General features: G+C 40.8%; 1 protein-coding gene and 1 non-coding gene across 2 annotated transcripts in view; both read left to right on the top strand.

Annotated features, from left to right (window-relative positions):
* TMEM45B (transmembrane protein 45B) overlaps window positions 1–19,124 on the top strand; it is a 50,313-nt gene that overhangs the window by 26,288 nt on the left and 4,901 nt on the right. The window contains exon 2 of the mRNA XM_045894699.2: window positions 18,773–18,969. Within this exon, the coding sequence (XP_045750655.1) occupies window positions 18,789–18,969 (181 nt within the window). The 5' untranslated portion in view covers window positions 18,773–18,788. The remainder of the gene's footprint in view (window positions 1–18,772; window positions 18,970–19,124) is intronic.
* On the top strand, window positions 16,819–16,925 carry LOC123858057 (U6 spliceosomal RNA). The gene has a single exon (XR_006794024.1). It is a non-coding gene; the product is annotated as a U6 spliceosomal RNA (small nuclear RNA).

The raw sequence follows: 19,124 nt of genomic DNA, 5'->3' as shown, positions 1-19,124 counted from the left end.
TTTAATTAAGGTGGAAAATGATAATTAGCTTAATATTTGTCTCTAAGAGGTTATATTGAGAAAATATTTTTCCAATACCTCTAGAGAATGTCTTAGTTATAGAATTTGGGAGAAAATTTCTGCCCTTGAAAGTCACTCTCCAGGGGCGCCTGGGTGGCTCAGTTGGTTAAGCGACTGTTTTCGGCTCAGGTCATGATCCTGGAGTCCCGGGATCGAGTCCCTCATCGGGCTCCCTGCTCGGCAGGGAGTCTGCTTCTCCCTCTGACCCTCTCCCCTCTCAGGTGCTCTCTCTCTCTCATTCTCTCTGTCTCAAATAAATAAATAAAATCTTTAAAAAAAAAAAAAAAAAGAAAGTCACTCTCCAAATCCATACTATTTTCTTTCTTTGCTCAGCCTGGCATGTGATAACCCAAACTTGGGGCAGATTCAGCCCTCTTTCTTTGCTGGGAAAGTTTTAGATCACCTAAAGGCATCAGATAATATGTGTCCCTGGTTTAGCTTTTAGTGACCTCTTCACTGGAAAGCCTAGGCATTAGATACCAGATTTTCTACTGTTGGCTCTTCCTTCTCAGGCACCTTTAAAAACAACTGCAAAGCCCTTGCAGGCTAGGGCCCAACCTTGGTATCTCTGTTTCTCCAGCACCTAGAACCATGCTGATACACAAGAGGCCCTGGATAAATGTTCCTTGAATCAAATTGACTCCATTACCCATTTTAAATTAACCTTTCCTAATGGTCCCCTTGCTGTTTCCTCTGTTTCTTTTGCATCTTTTTATGTCACTTTTGCTGTAAGATGATACCTCATTCTCGAATTTGATGTGTAGATGTGTTGGAAAACAGACTGGGAAGATCTTCTACCAGGACTCCGGGTAGAATTTCCAGGGGTGACAATTCCCCATATCATCTTGCTGAAGATGTAATAATTTCTTAGGTCATCTGCAAACACCCTACATCTGGTACCATCTTGAACCAGTCGTATTTGAATGCTCTTTCTGCCTCATGTTCCATGCCTCACTTATACCGTCCTTTGCTTCCTTCCACTCTCTTTGATCTGGCCCCCGCTTTGACCCAAACCTTCTCTTTGTTCTGCTCTTAATGTTGTTTTTCTGCCTCCTCTCCCCTACCTTCATCTGCCATCTGGTATATTTTGCAGAAAGCACAGTGATGTACTAATTTCAGAAGACCTACCCTGCCTATCAGGAAGACATCTTTTTAAACTAACCCAGAATGATGATAATGAAGAATGAAGAATCTCTCTCTTCTGGCTGTTGTTGAGATTGTTCCTATGCTTTGTTCCCACTGGGATTGTTTATTTTTATATGGAAGGCTCTAGAACAAGAGCTAAACTACAGGATCATTGTAAAACAGTGATCTGTAGATCAGTGTTTCTCAAACGCTAGCACTCACCACAGAACTTGTACTCTCATGGCATGGAGGCTTGGCTGAAAACAGCATGGCATAAGGTACAGTGTCTCTTAATGCTAAACAGTATATGCTACCCCAAAATACATCTCTGTTTTAACGTGAAAATCATTTTTCCGAAAACCTTGAGGTGAAATTGATACTACAGGATGATAACCATGTTGGTCATGTGATTCCAGATAGTTTTGGCTTACCCATACGTGGGTCTAAGAGGCATAGTACAAGATGATCTCTGAAGGACTCATCTAGCTCTAAAAATTATATGAAAAATAATGTTAGCAGCAGCCGTACTAATGACTGGACTTAGGGACTAGTTTCCTCATGATTCAGGATTACAGCTAAGTTGAATCAGTTCAGTTCAGATCAAGAACTATTATTATATGGCAAGCTTTGTGCTAAGCTGTGGGAAGTTTAAGATGAAGCAGATAAGATCTCTGCTCCTGAGGTACCTATAGTCTAGTGAGTAAGGCATGTAAATGTGTAATTTTCATACGACAAGATGAGGGATAAAAATCCAGATATGCATAAGGTACTATGGTAGCACTGAAAAAGGGAGGGAATAGCATGAACAAAGTGTATACTGTAAGGTTTGTGGTGGGAAGAAATGGGAAACGAGGCTCAAGAGACAGGCCAAGGGCCAGGTTCTGGATATATGCCATGCAAAGGGGCGGACTACATCGGTGTGGTGGTTAGTCAATGAAATATTTTAAATTTTATAATGGTGTAGTCAGATTTACGTTTTAGGTAGCTGACGCCAGTGGCAGAGTAGAAGAAGGGTTTATGGATGGCAGGATTACAAGCTTTACAGTAATCAAGGCAAAAGACAATGAGAGCCTAAATGAGATAACTATTGTAGGAATAGAAAGGAAACAGAGAACACCAGAAAATTTGGGGAAGCAAAATAAGCAGAGTATTCTAGTCTCTTGGGAAATGGGGACACTGCGGGGCAGAGTGGGGGATGAAAGGGTATCTAGAATGAGTCCCAGAAATCTGACTTTAGGAATGACTGGATGTTAAGCCTCTACCCAAGTTTGAGATACAGAACAGAAGCCAGTTTGGTGGGGAAGGCAGATGATGAATTCAGGTTGGGACATGTTGACTTCAAGGTGTCTAAGAAGAATGTGTGTGTTTATGTGTGTGTTTGTTGCTTCACCAGGTTGTTAGATGTATGAGTCTGAAACTGAGAGCAAAGGTCAGGCTAGAGATAAGAGTCATCAGCGTGCAGGTGGTAATTGAACTATGGGTGTGTATGAGTTCTTGCAAGAAGAAGATTATATATAGAACAGTGGACCAAAGTGTGCTAGTGTTTAAGAGACAGGAAAAAGAAGAGAACCCTTCAAAAGAGAGGAAGAAGATTACAGAAGATGAGAGCTAGGACAGAAGAGTATCATGAAAGCCAAAAACAGAAGGTAAATTCCAAAAATAAGTGACTAAGTGACATCTTCAATTAGAGTAGCACTAGAAGAGAAGAGAGGTCTATTCAGATATTATTTTAAGGATTCCCCCTGATGAAACAATATGGAGAACATTTGGTGACATCTACGAATACAATTTCAGGGTCGTGGTAGTGAAGGAGGAGAAGTAAATGGAGAAAGCAACTGTCTTTCCAGGTTTTTCCAAAAAACTTAATGATTTTGACAATGTTTGATTGCATTACACAAAACCATCAAAATTCCTTTCTATCAAAAGAAAATTTAATGTAAGTGGTAATTTAGTTCAATAATTACTGACTTTCCAAAGAATTTTAATATTAGAAATTGTTTTTAATTATTTATAAATAAACCTTTCAGCAAAGGAGTTTTGGCTCTGGACTAGGGGAGATGGTGAGAAAGCGATCCACATATTTTGAGAATATACATACAAAGTTTAAAAAAATTTGCAAAACTATTACATTGTTTCAAGATAACATATGTAGTAAATGTATGTAGTATATAGTAAAACAAAAGTGAGTGAATGCTGAACACACAATTCAAAATGATGTTTACTTCTCAAGAGGCAGGAAGGAGAGAAGCCATCAAGGAGGTGTCAACAGGAAGCTCCAAGGATGTTAGTAATGTTCTCTTTCTTAAGCTGGGTCATGGGACACAGTTGTTAAGTCATTCTTTATAACTTTTACATACATTAGCCATATTATTTTTATGTTTGAAATAGTAAATAGGAAGAGAGATACACAGTGGTTCTTCAGAGATCCAGGGTCAAAGCGGATTATTTTGGTTTCTTTTTCCTTTTTCTTTTATTATTTTCTGTGGGAAAAGTCTTGGGCGTGGTTATAGTTGAAGGGAAGAAGGCAACAAAGAGTGAGAGAAGTTCATGAGTAATAGAAGTAGACCCAGAGGACACAGATGGAAGATTGGCCTATCAGAGGGGTCAATTTGAGAAGAAGAGTAGATTTGGATATATATGCATTTGTAGGTGAAGAAGAGGAGATTGTGATTGGTGTCTTCTAGTCTCGATTATGTTCATGGAATGAGAGGAAAGGTTTACCCAGAGTTGAATGAACTCGGGTTTGAGGGAAGTGTTGAGTTTTCAAAAACCGGACTATGGGAATGGGGAGTGAGACCTTGCACGTGTCAAGAAGCACTGCCAAGTGCAGTAGAAGGCCCAGCATCCATCTTGTTCACTGATGTAAATGCTGAACAAGTTCACTGATAGTACAGAAGGAAGGAAAAATATATTAGAAATGTGTTCCTTGTTGCTTAAAAAATAAACCAAACTTTCAAGTCCAGGGATGCCCGTCCTGCTCTAATGTATGCCGAAATGACTGCTTGTTCTCCTTGGTGACATCCACAACTTTAGTTCCATTCTTCCCCCACCATGTCTGACTTGCTCTGTCCTTTTCATATTTCATTTCATTTTTGTGATGTGTTAGGAGCAAACACAGAAAGTGATTTTAGAACTAGGAAAAGCTATGGAGATGACCTCTTCCAAACTACCATTTAACACAGAAGTTATGATCCTAAGAGGTTACATATCTTGCTCAAGGTCACAGAGTTAAGTTCTTAGCAAAATGTGGACTAGAACCCAGGTCAGCTGACTCAGAGGTCAGTGTTCTTTATTAGTTCTTGAGAAATCATGGAACTTAGCCCAGATTTGTTCTTCAGTCTTGAACTCAGGATTCCAGTAAGGCTGCCTAATTTTCATAACAGTTTGAAAGAGGCAATCAAGAAAGGCCCAGCTCTCGGGCGCCTGGGTGGCTCAGTTGGTTAAGTGACTGCCTTCGGCTCAGGTCATGATCCTGGAGCCCTGGGATCGAGTCCCGCATCGGGCTCCCTGCTCAGCGGGGAGTCTGCTTCTCCCTCTGACCCTCCCCCCTCTCATGCTCTCTATCTCATTCTCTCTCTCAAATAAATAAAATCATTAAAAAAAAAAAAAAAGAAAGGCCCAGCTCTAACACCAGCCCCCTCTGACTAGAGGATTGCAATCAGTATATTTCATGACATTCAGCCTTTCACAAGTATATATATATACTAGATTATAAACTCCTTAAAGATAGGAGTCATTTCTTTCTTTTTTTTTTTTTTAAGTTTTTATTTTAATCACCCGGTGCTCATCACAACAAGTGCCCTCCTCAGTCCCCATCACCTATTTCACCCATCCCCCACCCACCTCCTCTCCGGCAACCCATCAGTTTGTTCTCTCTGGTTAAGAGTCTATAGTTTCTTTCTTTCTTTCTTTTATTTGTCAGAGAGACAGAGAGAGAAAGAGAAAGAGCACACAAGCAGGGGGAGCAGCAGTCAGAGGGAGAAGCAGGCTGGCTCCTCACTGAGCAGGGAGCCCGATGCGGGGTTCAATCCCAGGACCCTGAGATCATGACCTGAGCCAAAGGCAGATGCTTAACTGACTGAGCCACCCAGGCATCCCAAGAGTCTATAATTTCGTGATTTGTCTTTCTTTTTTTTTTTTTTTTTGCTTTCTTAAATTCCACATGAGTGAAATCATACAATATTTGTCTTTCTGACTTATTTTGTTTAGCATAATACTCTCTAGTCCCACCCATGTCACTGAAGATGGCAAGATTTCATTCTTTTTTATAGCTGAGTAATAGTCCATTGTATGTATACATACATGTGTGTGTGTATATCCTTATCCTTCATCTTCCTTATCCATTATCAATCAATGGACGCTTGGGCTGCTACCATATTTTGGCTATTGTACTTATTTAATGCTGTTATAAACATAGGGGTGCATGTATCCCTTTGAATTAGTATTTTTGTATTCTTTGGGTAAACACCCAGTAGTATGATTGCTGGATCATAGGGTAGTTCTATTTTTAACTTTTTGAGGAACCTCCATACTGTTCTCCAGAGTGGCTGCACCAGTTCATATTCCCACCAACAGTGCATGATTGTTCCTTTTTTTCCACGTCCTCACCAATATCTGTTGTTTGTTGTGTTGTTGATTTTAGCCATTCTGACTGGTGTGTGGTGATATTATAGTTTTGATTTGCATTTCCCCAATAATGTGTGATGAGCATCTTTTCATGTGCCTATTGGCCATCTGTATGTCTTCTTTGGAGAAATGTCTGCTCATGTCTTCTGCCCATTTTTAATTGGATTATTTGGTTTTTGAGTGTTGAGTTTTATAGTTCTTTATATATTTTGGATATACTGGATATATCATTTGCAAATATCTTCTCCCATTACATAGGTTGCTGTTTAGTTTTTCTGATTGTTTCCTTCGCTGTGCAGAAACTTTTTGTTTTGATGTAATCCCAGTAGTTTATTTTTGCTTTCATTTCCCTTGCCTCAGGGAACCGATCTAGAAAAAAGTTGCTATGGCCAGTGTCAGAGAAATTCCTGCCTGTGCTCTCTTTTAGGATGTTTATGGCTACAGACCTCACATTTAGGTCTTTAATCCATTTTGAATTTATTTTTGTGTATGGTGTAAGAAAGTGGTCCAGTTTCATTGTTTTGCATGTTGCTGTCCAGTTTTCCCAGTGCCATTTGTTGAAGAGACTATATTTCTCCCAATAGATAATTCTTTTCTGCTTTGTCAAAAATTAATTGACCATTTAATTGTGGGTTTATTTTTGGATTTTCTATTCTGTTCCATTGATCTGTGTGTCTATTTTTATGACTATACCATTACTGTTTTGATTACTACAGCTTTGTAATATAACTTGAAGTCCAGAATTGTGACGCTTCCAGCTTTGCTTTTCTTTTTCAAGATTGTTTTGGCTATTCAGGGTCTTCTGTGGGTCCATACAAATTTTAGGAGGGGTCATTTCTTATTCGTTTATTATTTCCTCAGCACCCTGCATAAAGTCTTTTTTTTTTTTTTTAAAGATTTTATTTATTTATTTGGCAGAGGGAGACACAGCAAGAGAGGGAACACAAGCAGGGGGAGTGTGAGAGGGAGAAGCAGGCTTCCCGCTGAGCAGGGAGCCCGAGAGGGGGCTCGATCCCAGGACCCTGGGACCACGACCCGAACCGAGGGCAGACGCCTAACAACTGAGCCACCCAGGCACCCCCGCGTAGAGTCTTATATTTAATAGGATGGATGGATGGAAGGAAGGAAGGAACGGAGGAAGGAAGGAAGGAAGGGAGGGAGGGAGGGAGGGAGGAACAGACCATCTTTTGCTTAGAAATCAAACTCCGTTGGAAGGTAACTGAGTTCTTGTTCATGGAGTTTTGCTCCATAGCTCATGAAGTCATGCCAGAACAGGGTTCAGATTCTTATTCTCGTCTTCTGCCTTCTGACCAGTTGTTCCAAGGACCCACCTACAGAGAAAATAACAGTGACAGTAGTAGTTATGAAATTTTAAAAAGAGTGATGGACTCCGGAGTGACTGAAGGGCTCTCAGGCTACTGTTAGAGCAGGGATACACTCTGCCGGAAGTTCAGGACTAAAGCACCATCACATCAGCTGTGGGCAACAGAGAATTTTCACCTCTGTACTTCTGCTTCTTCTGCATTTTACTACTCAGCAGCTCAGAGAAGGAGAGGTGATAAGCTTGTTATTTGCAGAGTAACAGAAAGCTGAGTCAGGCAGGGTTGGTTATATTCCAAAGTAAACTCAGACCAGAAGCCATCTGAGTGTTTCTCTTGGCAAGAACAGATTCAAAAAGTATAAAAACCATGTCGTGGAGTAAAATAATATGCTATATCCTCCCTGTAACCTACTTGCCTACTGACCAAACACACGTCCCATTCCTATTAAAAAGATATTCAACCAGTACCCTCTCCAGAGTCAGGTAAAGGTTCCACATGACTCCCCCCCTCCCCACTTGGAATTAGGTACTGAAAGCAAAGGACAGCAGCCTTAGTTCAATAATTATATATCCCCTAAGAGAGAAGCCCGGTTTCTCCCCCCATTAATTGTGGGAATAAGTATAAGAACACCATAGAAGAGAGGAAACTAACATTTGTTAAACATTCACTCTAGTTAGCTGCTAGACACTCCCAGTTAATCCTCACAAGATGCTTCTGTTAAGGTCCCTGTTTTGGAAGAAGGGGTACTGAAATTCAGAGAGGTTAGAGAACTTGTGCAAGCTCTTACCAGCAGAGGTAGCAAAAGCAGGACTGACTCTCCATAGTTCATGTTCTTTGTATTATGTGACTATACTTCGCCTTAAAGGAACATGTAGGAACCCAGTTTCCTTTAGGGAAATCTGGGAAATTGGATGCACCCAAACTAATATAAAACTTGACTTGCATCTTTTCTAACTTAACCTTCCTCAGGCCCATTTGTGAGTTGGTTCATATCCTTTCCAGAGACTCTTGGGCACACAGGACCACAATGTTTAGTTTTTTTGACTTTAAGTATACTGTTTTGTTCATTCCCAATCTGAGATAATTTCAAGGTTTAATGCATTCCACCCATGGAGGAGAGTGACATTGGTCTTTCTTGGTAAGGAAGGTAGGAATGGTAGGGTAAAGAGAGTAAGCAACATTACCGAGCTCAACTCTGACTATATGGATGATTGGCTGCACTTGTTCCTTAGCTTTTGCATGTACTATTTGCTCTGCCTGGCACTGTATCCACCCTGCCTATGCTTACCTGTTTTTCAAGGAAGTTTTAGGTACACTTCCCTCTATAATCTTTCTCCTATTTCTCGCGGGGTGAGTCAGAGTCCTCCTTTCATTGTGTAACTCCACACACTCTATTAAAACATTTAATATATGTGTCATAATAGTTGAATTACTCTTTCTTCTCCAGAGTTTCGCCTTATTGAAGGCAAGGTCCTTCTCTGAAGATTGATGAAATCCATTTTCAAGAGTAGAAGGGTAGATAGTCAGGCACCAAGACAATTCAAAGCGGGAAAGAAGAATCTTTCATCAGATGGCTGGGATAGTTGGATATGCAAAAAATGAAGTTGGATCATGACCTCACGCCATATACAAAAGTTAATTAAAATGGATCATAGACATAAATGTAAGAGCTAAAACTGTAAAAATCTTAGAAGAAAACACAGGAGTGAATCTTCATGCCCTTGAATTAAGCAATAATTTTTTAGACATGACACCAAAAGCACAAACAACAAAAGAAAAAAAATAGCTAAACTGGACTTCATTTAAATCAAAAGCTTCTGGGACACCTGGGTGGCTCAGTCAGTTAAGCATCTGCCTTCGGCTCAGGTCATGATCCCGGGGTCCTGGGATCGAGCCCCCCATTGGGCTCCTTGCTCAGCGGAGAACCCGCTTCTCCCTCTCTCTCTGCTGCTCCCCCTGCTTGTGCTTTCTCTCTCTCTCTCTCTCTCTCTGACAAATAAAATCTTAAAAAAAAATAAATCAAAGCTTCTGTGCTCCAAAGGACACACTTGAGAAAGTAAAAAGCCCACAAAAAGAGAGAAAATATTTCCAAATCATATATCTGACTTGTATCTATAATAATATAAGGAGCTCTTACAACTCAACAATATAAAGACCCCAATTTAAAATGGGCAATGAATTTGAATAGGCATTTCTCCAAAAAAGATATACAAATGCCCAATAAGCTCATAAAAAGATGCTTCACATCACTAATCATTAGGGAAGCAAAATGAAACAAAACAATGAGATATACTTCATACCCACTAAGATGGCTAAAATAAAAAAGATGAACATAACAAGTGTTGTTGAGGATGTGGAGAAATTGGAACCCTCTTACATTGCTGGTAAGATTGGAAAATGGTGCAGCCGCTTTGGAAAAGAGTCTGGTCATTCCTCAAAATGTTGAACATAGAGTTATCATATGATCAAGCAATTCCATTCTAGGTATATGCCAAAGAGAAATGAAAACATACGTACACACAAAAATATGTACACCAATATTCATGGCATCATTATTCATAACAACCCAAATATCCATCCATAGATGAATGGATATTATGTATCACCTATACTTCAATTAAAAAATCTAAAAGAGGGGTGCCTGGGTGGCTCAGTCATTAAGTGTCTGCCTTCAGCTCAGGTCATGATCCCAGGGTCCTGGGTTCAAGCCCCACATCAGGCTCCCTGCTCAGCAGGAAGCCTGCTTCTCCCTCTCCCACTCCCCCTGCTTGTGTTCCCTCTCTTGCTGTGTCTCTCTCTGTCAAATAAGTAAAATCTTAAAAAAAAAAATCTAAAAGATTAAGGGCGCCTGGGTGGCTCAGTCAGTTAAGCATCTGCCTTGGGCTCAGGTCATGATCCCAGGGTCCTGGGATCAAGCCCTGCATCAGACTCCCTGCTCAACAGAGACCTTCTTCTCCCTCTACCTCTGCTTCTGCACTCTCTCTCTCTGTCAAATAATTTTTTAAAAATTTTTAAAGATTAAAATTTAAAAACCAGATGCATGGATAAACAAAATGTGACAGATCTGTACAATGGAATATTATTCAACAATAAAAAGGAATGGGGGTGCCTGGATGGCTCAATTTAAGCATCCGACTCTTGATTTTGGCTCAGGTCATGATCTCAGGGTCATGAGATAAAGCCCCCCCAGGTTGGGCTCCCTGCTCAGCAGGGAGTCTGCTTAAGGATTCTTTCTCTTCCTCTCCCTCTGCCCCTCCCCCTGCTTGTGCTCTCTCTCTCTCCCTCTAAAAGCAACAACAACAGCAATAAAAAGGAATGAAGCACTGATACATACTACAAGATTGGATGAACCTTGAAACCATGCTAAGTGAAAGAAGCAGAGATATATGATTACACTTCTAGGAAATATCTAGAATAGGCAAACCCATGGACATAGATAGGAGGCTAGTGGTTGCCAGGGTTGGAGGGATTGGGAGGAAATGGGGAATGACTGCTAATGAGTACTGGATTTCTTCTGGGATGATGAAAATGTTATAAAATCAGATGGTGGTAATGGTTGCACAACCGTGAAGATACCAGCAATCACTGAATTATACACTTTAAAGGACTGAATTTTATGGTATATGAATTATATGTCAACAAGGCTGTTATTTGAAAAAAGAGAAAGAAATAGCAAGAAAGCACTTGAGACTTCTAGAACCATATGAGGGTGACTTTGAGATTCATTAGGAGAAACTGTCCCAGGAATACTTAGTTGAAACCTTCAGAGTGTCTTCTTTGATACATCTGAGTTGTCTTTTGTAGTGATTTAGTAATTAAATCTATAAAAGTGTATGGAACAGTCAACTAAGTGATGAACAGATAAAGAAAATGTGGTGTTATAGGCTGAATTATGCTCCCCACCCCCCAATTCATATGTTGTTGAAGTCCTAACCTCCAGTACTTCAGAAGGTGACTATATTTGAAGACATGGTCTTTATTTATTTATTTTTTTAAAGATTTTATTTATTTATTTGAGAGAGAGAGAGCATGAGGGGGGGAGGGTCAGAGGGAGAAGCAGACTCCCTGCCGAGCAGGGAGCCCGATGCGGGACTTGATTCCGGGACTCCAGGATCATGACTTGAGCCGAAGGCAGTAGCTTAACCAACTGAGCCACCCAGGCGCCCGAAGACATGGTCTTTAAAGAGATAATTAAGTAAAATGAGGTCGTCAGGGAGGGCTCTAATCTAATCTAATTGTTGCCCTATAAGAAGAGGACACAGGCACACACCGAGGGAAGATGTATATAAAGACACAGGGAGAAGACAGCCATCTTCAAGCCCAGGACAAAGGCCTCAGAAGAAACTAACCCTGCCAACACCTTGATCTAAGACTTCTAACATCCAGAACTGTGAGAAAATAAATTCTGTTTTTTAAATCACCCAGTGTGGTTTGTTACAGCAGCGTTAGCAAACCAGTAAATGCAGTATATGCATGCAATGAAATAGCCATAGAAAGAAGTAGTGATGCATGCCACAACATGAATGAACCTTGAAAACATGATGCTAAAAGGAAGAAGCCAGTCTGGGGGCGCCTGCCTGGCTCAGTCAGGGGAGCATGTGACTCTTGATCTTGGGGTTGTGAGTTGAGCCCCACACTGGGTGTAGCAATTAAATAAACAAACAATTAAAAGCGAGTCTCAGATGACTACATGTCATATGACTCAATTTATATAAAATGTCCAGAATAGGTAAATTAATAGAAATATAATGTACATTAGTGGTTCCCTAGGACTTTGGAGGGAGGGGGGACTTGGGAAAATGGAGTCACTAATGGGTTAGGGGAATTTTTTTGTGGGTATGAAAATGTTCTAAAATTGACTATGGTGACTGATTGTACAACTCCATGGATATACTCAAAACCATTGAATTTACCCTGTAGGTGAAAATGGTATGTGAATTATATATCAATAAAGCTGTTCCTTAAAAAAAAAAAAAAAAAGCATACGGAAAGCAAGGGAGAAAATTTCTAGGAGTGAATTTATGCCCCATAAACAGTTTTGAAGGTAGAACACTCTAATAAGTGGTGACATAAATAACAAAGAAATAAAGGCAGCCTGATCTCTGTTTCTTTCAGAAAAAAAGCAGGATAGGAAGCTGGCCTAGAATAGAGCAGGGTCTCACAGCCTCAGCATTATTGAGATTTGAACTGCAGAATTCTTTGTTGTGGGGGATGTCCTGCACATAGCAAGATGCTTAGCAGCACTTTCAGTCTCTACCCACTGGATGTGAGCAACGCCACCATCACCCCCAGTTGTGACAACCGAAAGTATCAACAGACACATCACCCCCTGTTGAGAACGGGGGGACTGGAGAAATGGACCTAAAGGTTAACCTTACAATGTAACAAACAGACCACTGCTTGCCTGAATTTTAATTTTGCTTTTAAGGCAGGGCAGTAGGGTGGGGGTAGAAGAACTCAGGCACCATTTCGAAAGAGAAAACATGTCTATCTGATATCAAAAAGAAAAGGGGGGAGTTGGGACAATTCCAGATACAATTTGCCAAAATTGTCTTTGGCACCTTTTTGGTACAAATTCTGCCATTCTTTATGCCATCATAACTTCTTCCCTGGATATAGTAAAGCTTTCCAATATTTTTTTAAAGAAACTGCAAAAGCCTGAGTGTCCTACCCATAACATGTTGATCCGGTATATCTGCATGATTCATAACAATTTAGGTTATACTGAATAAAAACAACCCACAAAGCTTAGTGGCTCATTACAACTGTTTATTTTTCCCATGCCATGTGTTCACCATGGCTTGTTTGGGGCTCTGCTCCAGGTTTCCTCACTCTGGGATCGAGGCTCATAAAAGAGCTACTGTCCTGAACATTGATAGTAATGTGGTAAAGGGAAATGTGTTCTGAGGGTTCTTGAACTGGCAATGACATATTTCTGCCCAGAACTAACACATGTCACTTCTGCCCTCAACTCACAAGACCCCACCCAACCACAAGGGGGCCAGAAATTGCAATTGTACCATGTGCCTGGAAGACAGAGAGCCAGAAATAACTAATGAATAGTGTTACATACCCTCAAAGTACTCTTCCATATTGTTTTCCCTGTTCATATAATCATATGCCGATATACATATGTAATACATATATGCAGGACATTACCATTGCTCAAAACGGGGTCATGTTATAAGTAGTCTTTTCCATCTTGCTTGTCTCAGACAACTATCTCATGGAAGACCTTCCAGTTCAGCTGGTATAGCTCTAATTCAGTCTTTTTAATGATTATGTAATATCCCATGGTGAAGATAAACCATAATTTACTAAGTCAAATGTACGGCTAGAACTAAGAAGAGGTCCAGGTTCTCTGTGATAGTTGGTAATCTATACATTTTGTATCCTGTCATCTCAAATTGGGAAAAATTGGCTTTAACTCCTCCCGCTGCCATGAATGCCAAGTCCTTAGTTCTAATGTTGGAGAGTGCGGGTTGCTAAGCCCAGGCACTCAAGGAAGAAAATAAAATTCGATTTCCTTATTTTTGATTCTCTCACTCATCTAAATACATCCTTTCACTACTTTCTTCATCTAAAATAAGGGAACATGTGGGCTTTATTAAGAAACAAAAGGCACCATATCAAGCTTTATTTTAAACCACAGGCAAACTACGTCAAGCGTAATTTCTCCTCTGCTCCCTCCCTCTACTCTGTGACTCTCCAGTCCTCCTCTTTCCCTGTCTCCTACTCTTCCTTACTCTTCCCTCCTTTTTCTCTTCTGGGCATCTTTAACTTGTCTTCCATTTCATTTCCTTATCTCAAATTAAAATTAGAGAATGTAGACGGGGGAATGGTTAAAGATAAAGAGGACAAGGAAAAGCATGTCAAACCTCTTACGCAAATGTTGTTCCTTTTCCAGTGATCTCCTTAGACAGGACATGAAAAGTTGCCCAAACCACTAGTCTTCTCATCTGCCAGCTTTAACTTAAAGCTACCACCTCTCCAAAACACTCAGCCCTCCCTTCACACTCTATCTCATATAATATCAAAAAAGAGCAAATATATTAAAATAAAGGAAGCTTGTCTTTGCAGAAGCACTTTTCTGATGTTTTCCTCTGTGGGTTTTCCTTAAATTGAATTTTTTTTTTTTCTTTTTACATCTCAGGGTTGTGAGGTCAAGCCCTGTGGAGCCTACTTAAAAAAAAAAAAAAAAAGCTGAAATCAAGAGTTGGACGCTTAACTGACTGAACCACCCAGGTGCCGCTGAAGTAGTTTATAGTGTAATTCTAAAGAGCTTATCCCTTAAACATTTGCTTTTTATTTTTTAAATTTTTTTTTAAAGCTAGACTTCTCAGGGACTTAACCTATTTGAATGGTGTTATCCAAATTATTAGAAATCTTAAATTTTTATTTTTCTATTTGAAGTTGGTTATTGCCTTGTGCCTCCTAATTAAAACTGACCCATCCTATATTTCTACCACATGTCCTATGAGGTAATCAAATAAACTAATCTAATAATTGGTTATTGGAAGAAATCTACCTCCCTGCTCCTCTCCCTCACCAAATCAAGGTACTCTAGCCTTCCAAGTAGCATAAGTAATTTTAGAAATGGTTTCTACAGACATGCTGCAGGCCCTGCATTCACTGATGTGAATCTGAAACCAGGTAAAAGGGGAGGGTGGGGCTTGACAAATTCATACGAACAGAAAGGACTCTGCCTTTATTCAGGGTATTGCTCCTCAAAAAATGGGGAAGGACAGGAAGGATTTGCAAAGCTGGTTTTTCTGCACTTCTGGCTAAGAAAACAAGGGAGTATAACAGGCTTGATCATGAAAGGGACCTGTAACAGGCCTTTTACTTTTGTTTTTTTGTTTTGTTTTTAAAGACTTTATTTATTTGACAGAGAGAGACACAGCGAGAGAGGGAACACAAGCAGGGGGAGAGGGAGAAGCAGGCTTCCTGCAGAGCAGGCTCGATCCCAGGACCCTGGGACCATGACCTGAGCCGAAGGCAGATGCTTAACCACTGAGCCACCCAGGCGCCCCTAGGCCTTTTCAGGTAAAACAGTTGGAGGCCATGGCCTTTCTGCCTGAGGCCATGGGGGGACATTAAAGGGACATTAAATGAAAATGGAGGCCTTTTTTTTATGTTGATCAATATAGGGTTTAAGAAGAATGAGAAGAGAGCCTTCCAGTTATGGCAGCATGAATAGATAGGCAATTTCTTTCTGCAAAAGCAAAAAACAAACAAAAAATGTATAAAACTAGACAAAATTGTCAAAACCAGCCATTTCCAGGAACTGGAAATTGACCAAAGTCAGACAACAAATTAAGAAGCTGTTCTGACTTTGTTAAATTAACATTTGTTAAGTAGAGTCCTGGGGTGTCTGATGGTGAGTCTCTGTTCAACAAAAGACTATTATCAAAATAGAGAATTTTATTTCTCAAAGGTCCTGGAGAAGTACAAGGCATGCCCCAAGGGGCCACCTGGGAGGTGAAGGCAGAGTGCAGGTAGAGAGAATGACAGGACCTGGCACACATACCTTTATGAGGGTCCACAAGTGGAGCCCTTGGGATGCCCAGGCTAAGCCTGGATTGGTCAGTTCAAACCAGAAAGAACAAGGTTTTGGTCAGCTTCACAGGGGTCTTATTTAAGGGGTACACAAGGGAAAGGCCCTGGGAGATGGGGGAGACCATTGGGGAAGTCATATCAGGAACTTCCGCATACTCATGACTCTGCAGTTGTTCTTTCGGGTATGCTCGCAGGAGGAGCTCATACCAGGTCAAGGCCCCTGCAGGCCAGTTGGCCACATGAAATGGAGGAGGAGACAGCAATATTCTGGAGTAGTTCAGCTAAACTCGCAACAGAAGCTTTTGTTTTTGAAAAGCTACTAGACCCTCAGGTAAAACAGTTGGAGGCCAAGGCCTTTCTGCCCGAGGCCACTGCCATTATCCCCTCACTCAGCCAATGACTTTTAAGTAATGTGGTACTAGCTATGAAAACAAGTAGTTTTGCTGCCATGGGAAACAGATGCAATACAGGGTGGTGATGGGGGGGGGCGGTTGAAAATCCTTGGCTCTGGGTTAAACACGGGAATGAGCAGGGAAAATGGGGGGTGGGGAGAGGGGGGGAGTCAGAAAAAATAATTGAAAAATTAATGGCTGAAAACTTCCCAAGTTTGATGAAAAATATTAAACTACGGACCCAAGAAGCTCAGCCAAGATCAAAAAATAAAACAAAACACATAAAGAACCCACAAAAAGATATATCATAGTCACACCGCTGAAAGCCAAAGATTACAGGAAAAACTTGAAAGCAAGAAAAAAAAGTAACTCACTGGGGAAAAACAGTATGATTAATAGCTGATTTCTCATCAGCCAGAAGCCAATGGAATACATAATTAGAGTGTTGAAAGGAAAAACTGCCAACTAAGAATTCTATATCCAACCTAACTATTCTTCAAAAATGAAAATGAAATAAAGATATTTCCAGATAAATAAAACTGAAAGAATTCATTGGTAGGAGAACTGCTCTATAAGAAATATTAAAGGATATCCTTTATGTTGGAAGTAAATGAGATTAGAGGGTTATTCAAATGCACAGGAAGGAAGGAAGAACACTAGAAATGGTAAATATGTAATTAAATATAAAAGACTATATATCTGTCTCTATTTCCTGGAAAATGTGAGACTATTTAATGCTCACTTTGAAAGCACAGATACTAAAACTGTAAGGATACAGAAAAGATTAGCATGGCCCCTGCACAAGCATGACATGCAAATTTGTGAAGCGTTCGTATTTTTTTGTTGCATCGCTATATTGTGCACCTAAAACTAATATAACACATGTTAACTATATTGTGCTAAAACGAAATGAGCTATCAAGCCATGAAAAGACACAGAGGAAACTAAAGTTCATATTACTCAATGAGAGAAGCCAATCTGAAGAGGCTACACACTTTATGATGCCGACATTTGACATTCTAGGAAAAGCAAAACTATGGAGACAGTAAAAAGGGGTGGTGTCGGGTGGGGGAGGGGGAGAGATGAACAGGCAGAGCACAGAGAATTTTTAGGGTAGTGAAAATACTGTGTGATATTTATAATGATGGATTCATGTCATTATAATTTTGTCCAAACCCACAGAATGCACAACATCAAGAGTGAACCCTAGGGGCGCCTGGGTGGCTCAGTCCGTTAAGCGTCTGCCTTCAGCTCAGGTCATGATCCTGGGGTTCTGGGATCGAGCCCCACATTAGGCTCCCTGCTCAGCGGGGAGCCTGCTTTTCCCTCTCCTTCTGCCCTTCCCACCCAATGCTTGCTCTCAAGTGAGTGATATCAATAATGGTGAGACTATGCATGTGCGCAGGCAAGGGGTATGTGAAAAATCTCCCTACCTTACTCTCAATCTTGTTGTAAACCTAAAACAGCTCTAAAAAAAAACAAAAATGGTGAAAACATAACCCATAATATACCACTTGGATGCGCATGTATTTGTTCCACAAATATTTGAGTGCTTACTCTTTCAGACCCAACTGTAAGTGCGTGGCTAACTGCAATAACAAAACAGATCAAATCCCTACTTTCAGGGACTTTACATTCCAGTGGGTAGAGCTGGATGTTTAAAAAAAAACCAATATGGAATATCAGATAGTGATCCATGCTTTAAAGAAAATTTAGAAGTATACCTGGATACTATTTGGTAGGTAGTGATCAGCTGTGAATAATAAACATACAATGAATGAATTCTTAAAAAAAAAAAAAAGTATACCTGGATTGAAAAGTGGGACATGCCTGCTACTTCATACAAAGTAGCCCAGGACTAGAGTAACATTTGAACAGCAACCTGAGTAAAGTGAAGGAGAGACCTGTTGGCTCTGGGGGAAGCTGCTGGAAATAACAGACAGCCCAAGCCCTGAAGCACGAACTATCCGTGCTTGGAAATGGAAGGCCAGGGAAGGGGCCCCGTGTGGCAGGGCTGGGGGGTAGGTCGGAGAGGTCAAAGAGATAGCTGGGATCACTAGGGCTTATGGGCCCTGGTAAGGACTTTGGATCTACAGAGCCATAATAATGAAACTAATGATTGAAGCAAATGAACATCATGTGACTATGGTGAACGTGAAGGGTTGAGGAGGAGAGAGAACTCCAGGAAGCTGGTAGATAATGCCTGACAAAGATAAACGAGCAAATGGCTGCCTGCACAAATTAACGAGAATCCAGGCAGCAAATACCAGAAGAAACAGTGGAAAGGGATTAAAGTGGTTTCACTAGTGGGTGAGGAGGGATGGAGCACGTGACTGCTGCTTTTCAGTAGAAGCCTTTTAAATACGATTTGACTTGTTTTTTAAAACTTGTGGAAGTTCTTGAGGAAGGGTGGAAAGCTCAACTGTAAATGTATCAGATGTGAAGCAGCCCATGTAGCCAGTGAGGGGGTGGAAGTCCTGACGGCCAGGGTTGGAGTAGTCCTCATAAAATAAGCCTTCATGTTATGTCCTTGAAGTCTTGTCTGCTGAGTGAGCGCCCCTGAGAAAGAGTGGGTCCTTCTTCATACGGCTTATGATTTGGAATCCTCAGTCACATGTGTTTCCTGCTAAAATATCCATTTATGTTTTCTTCATTCAGCCACCTGACAGCTGTCCCCTATTTTCTTAGGTGCTGAAGAACACCGATGGCAAACTTTAAGGGCCATGCTCTCCCAGGGAGCTTCTTCTTGATAGTTGGACTGTGGTGGTCAGTGAAGTACCCACTGATGTACTTTCACCAGAAGGGGAAAAGCAGCCGACTGACTCATTACCATCAGTGTCTCGAGATCACTGAAGCCGCAATCAGAACCTTGTTTTCAGTCATTGGTAAGAAGGCGGTCATCTGGTCCAAGGGATCTCCCCACCACACCCAGAAACGTTAACCCATTTTCTGGATCCTGTGAAATGAATGCTTCCACTGGCAGATAATAAAAAGGATTTTCAGTGGGCCACTACATATTTTATAGTATCTATTGTGTACT

The sequence above is a fragment of the Mirounga angustirostris genome, unplaced genomic scaffold (assembly GCF_029215605.1).
Source record: "Mirounga angustirostris isolate CCGP_5_RB_7025 unplaced genomic scaffold, mMirAng1.0.hap1 SCAF_13, whole genome shotgun sequence".
Classification (NCBI taxonomy): domain Eukaryota; kingdom Metazoa; phylum Chordata; class Mammalia; order Carnivora; family Phocidae; genus Mirounga; species Mirounga angustirostris.
The sequence above is the reverse complement of the archived record's forward strand: the minus strand, read 5'-3'. Positions and strand labels throughout refer to the sequence as shown.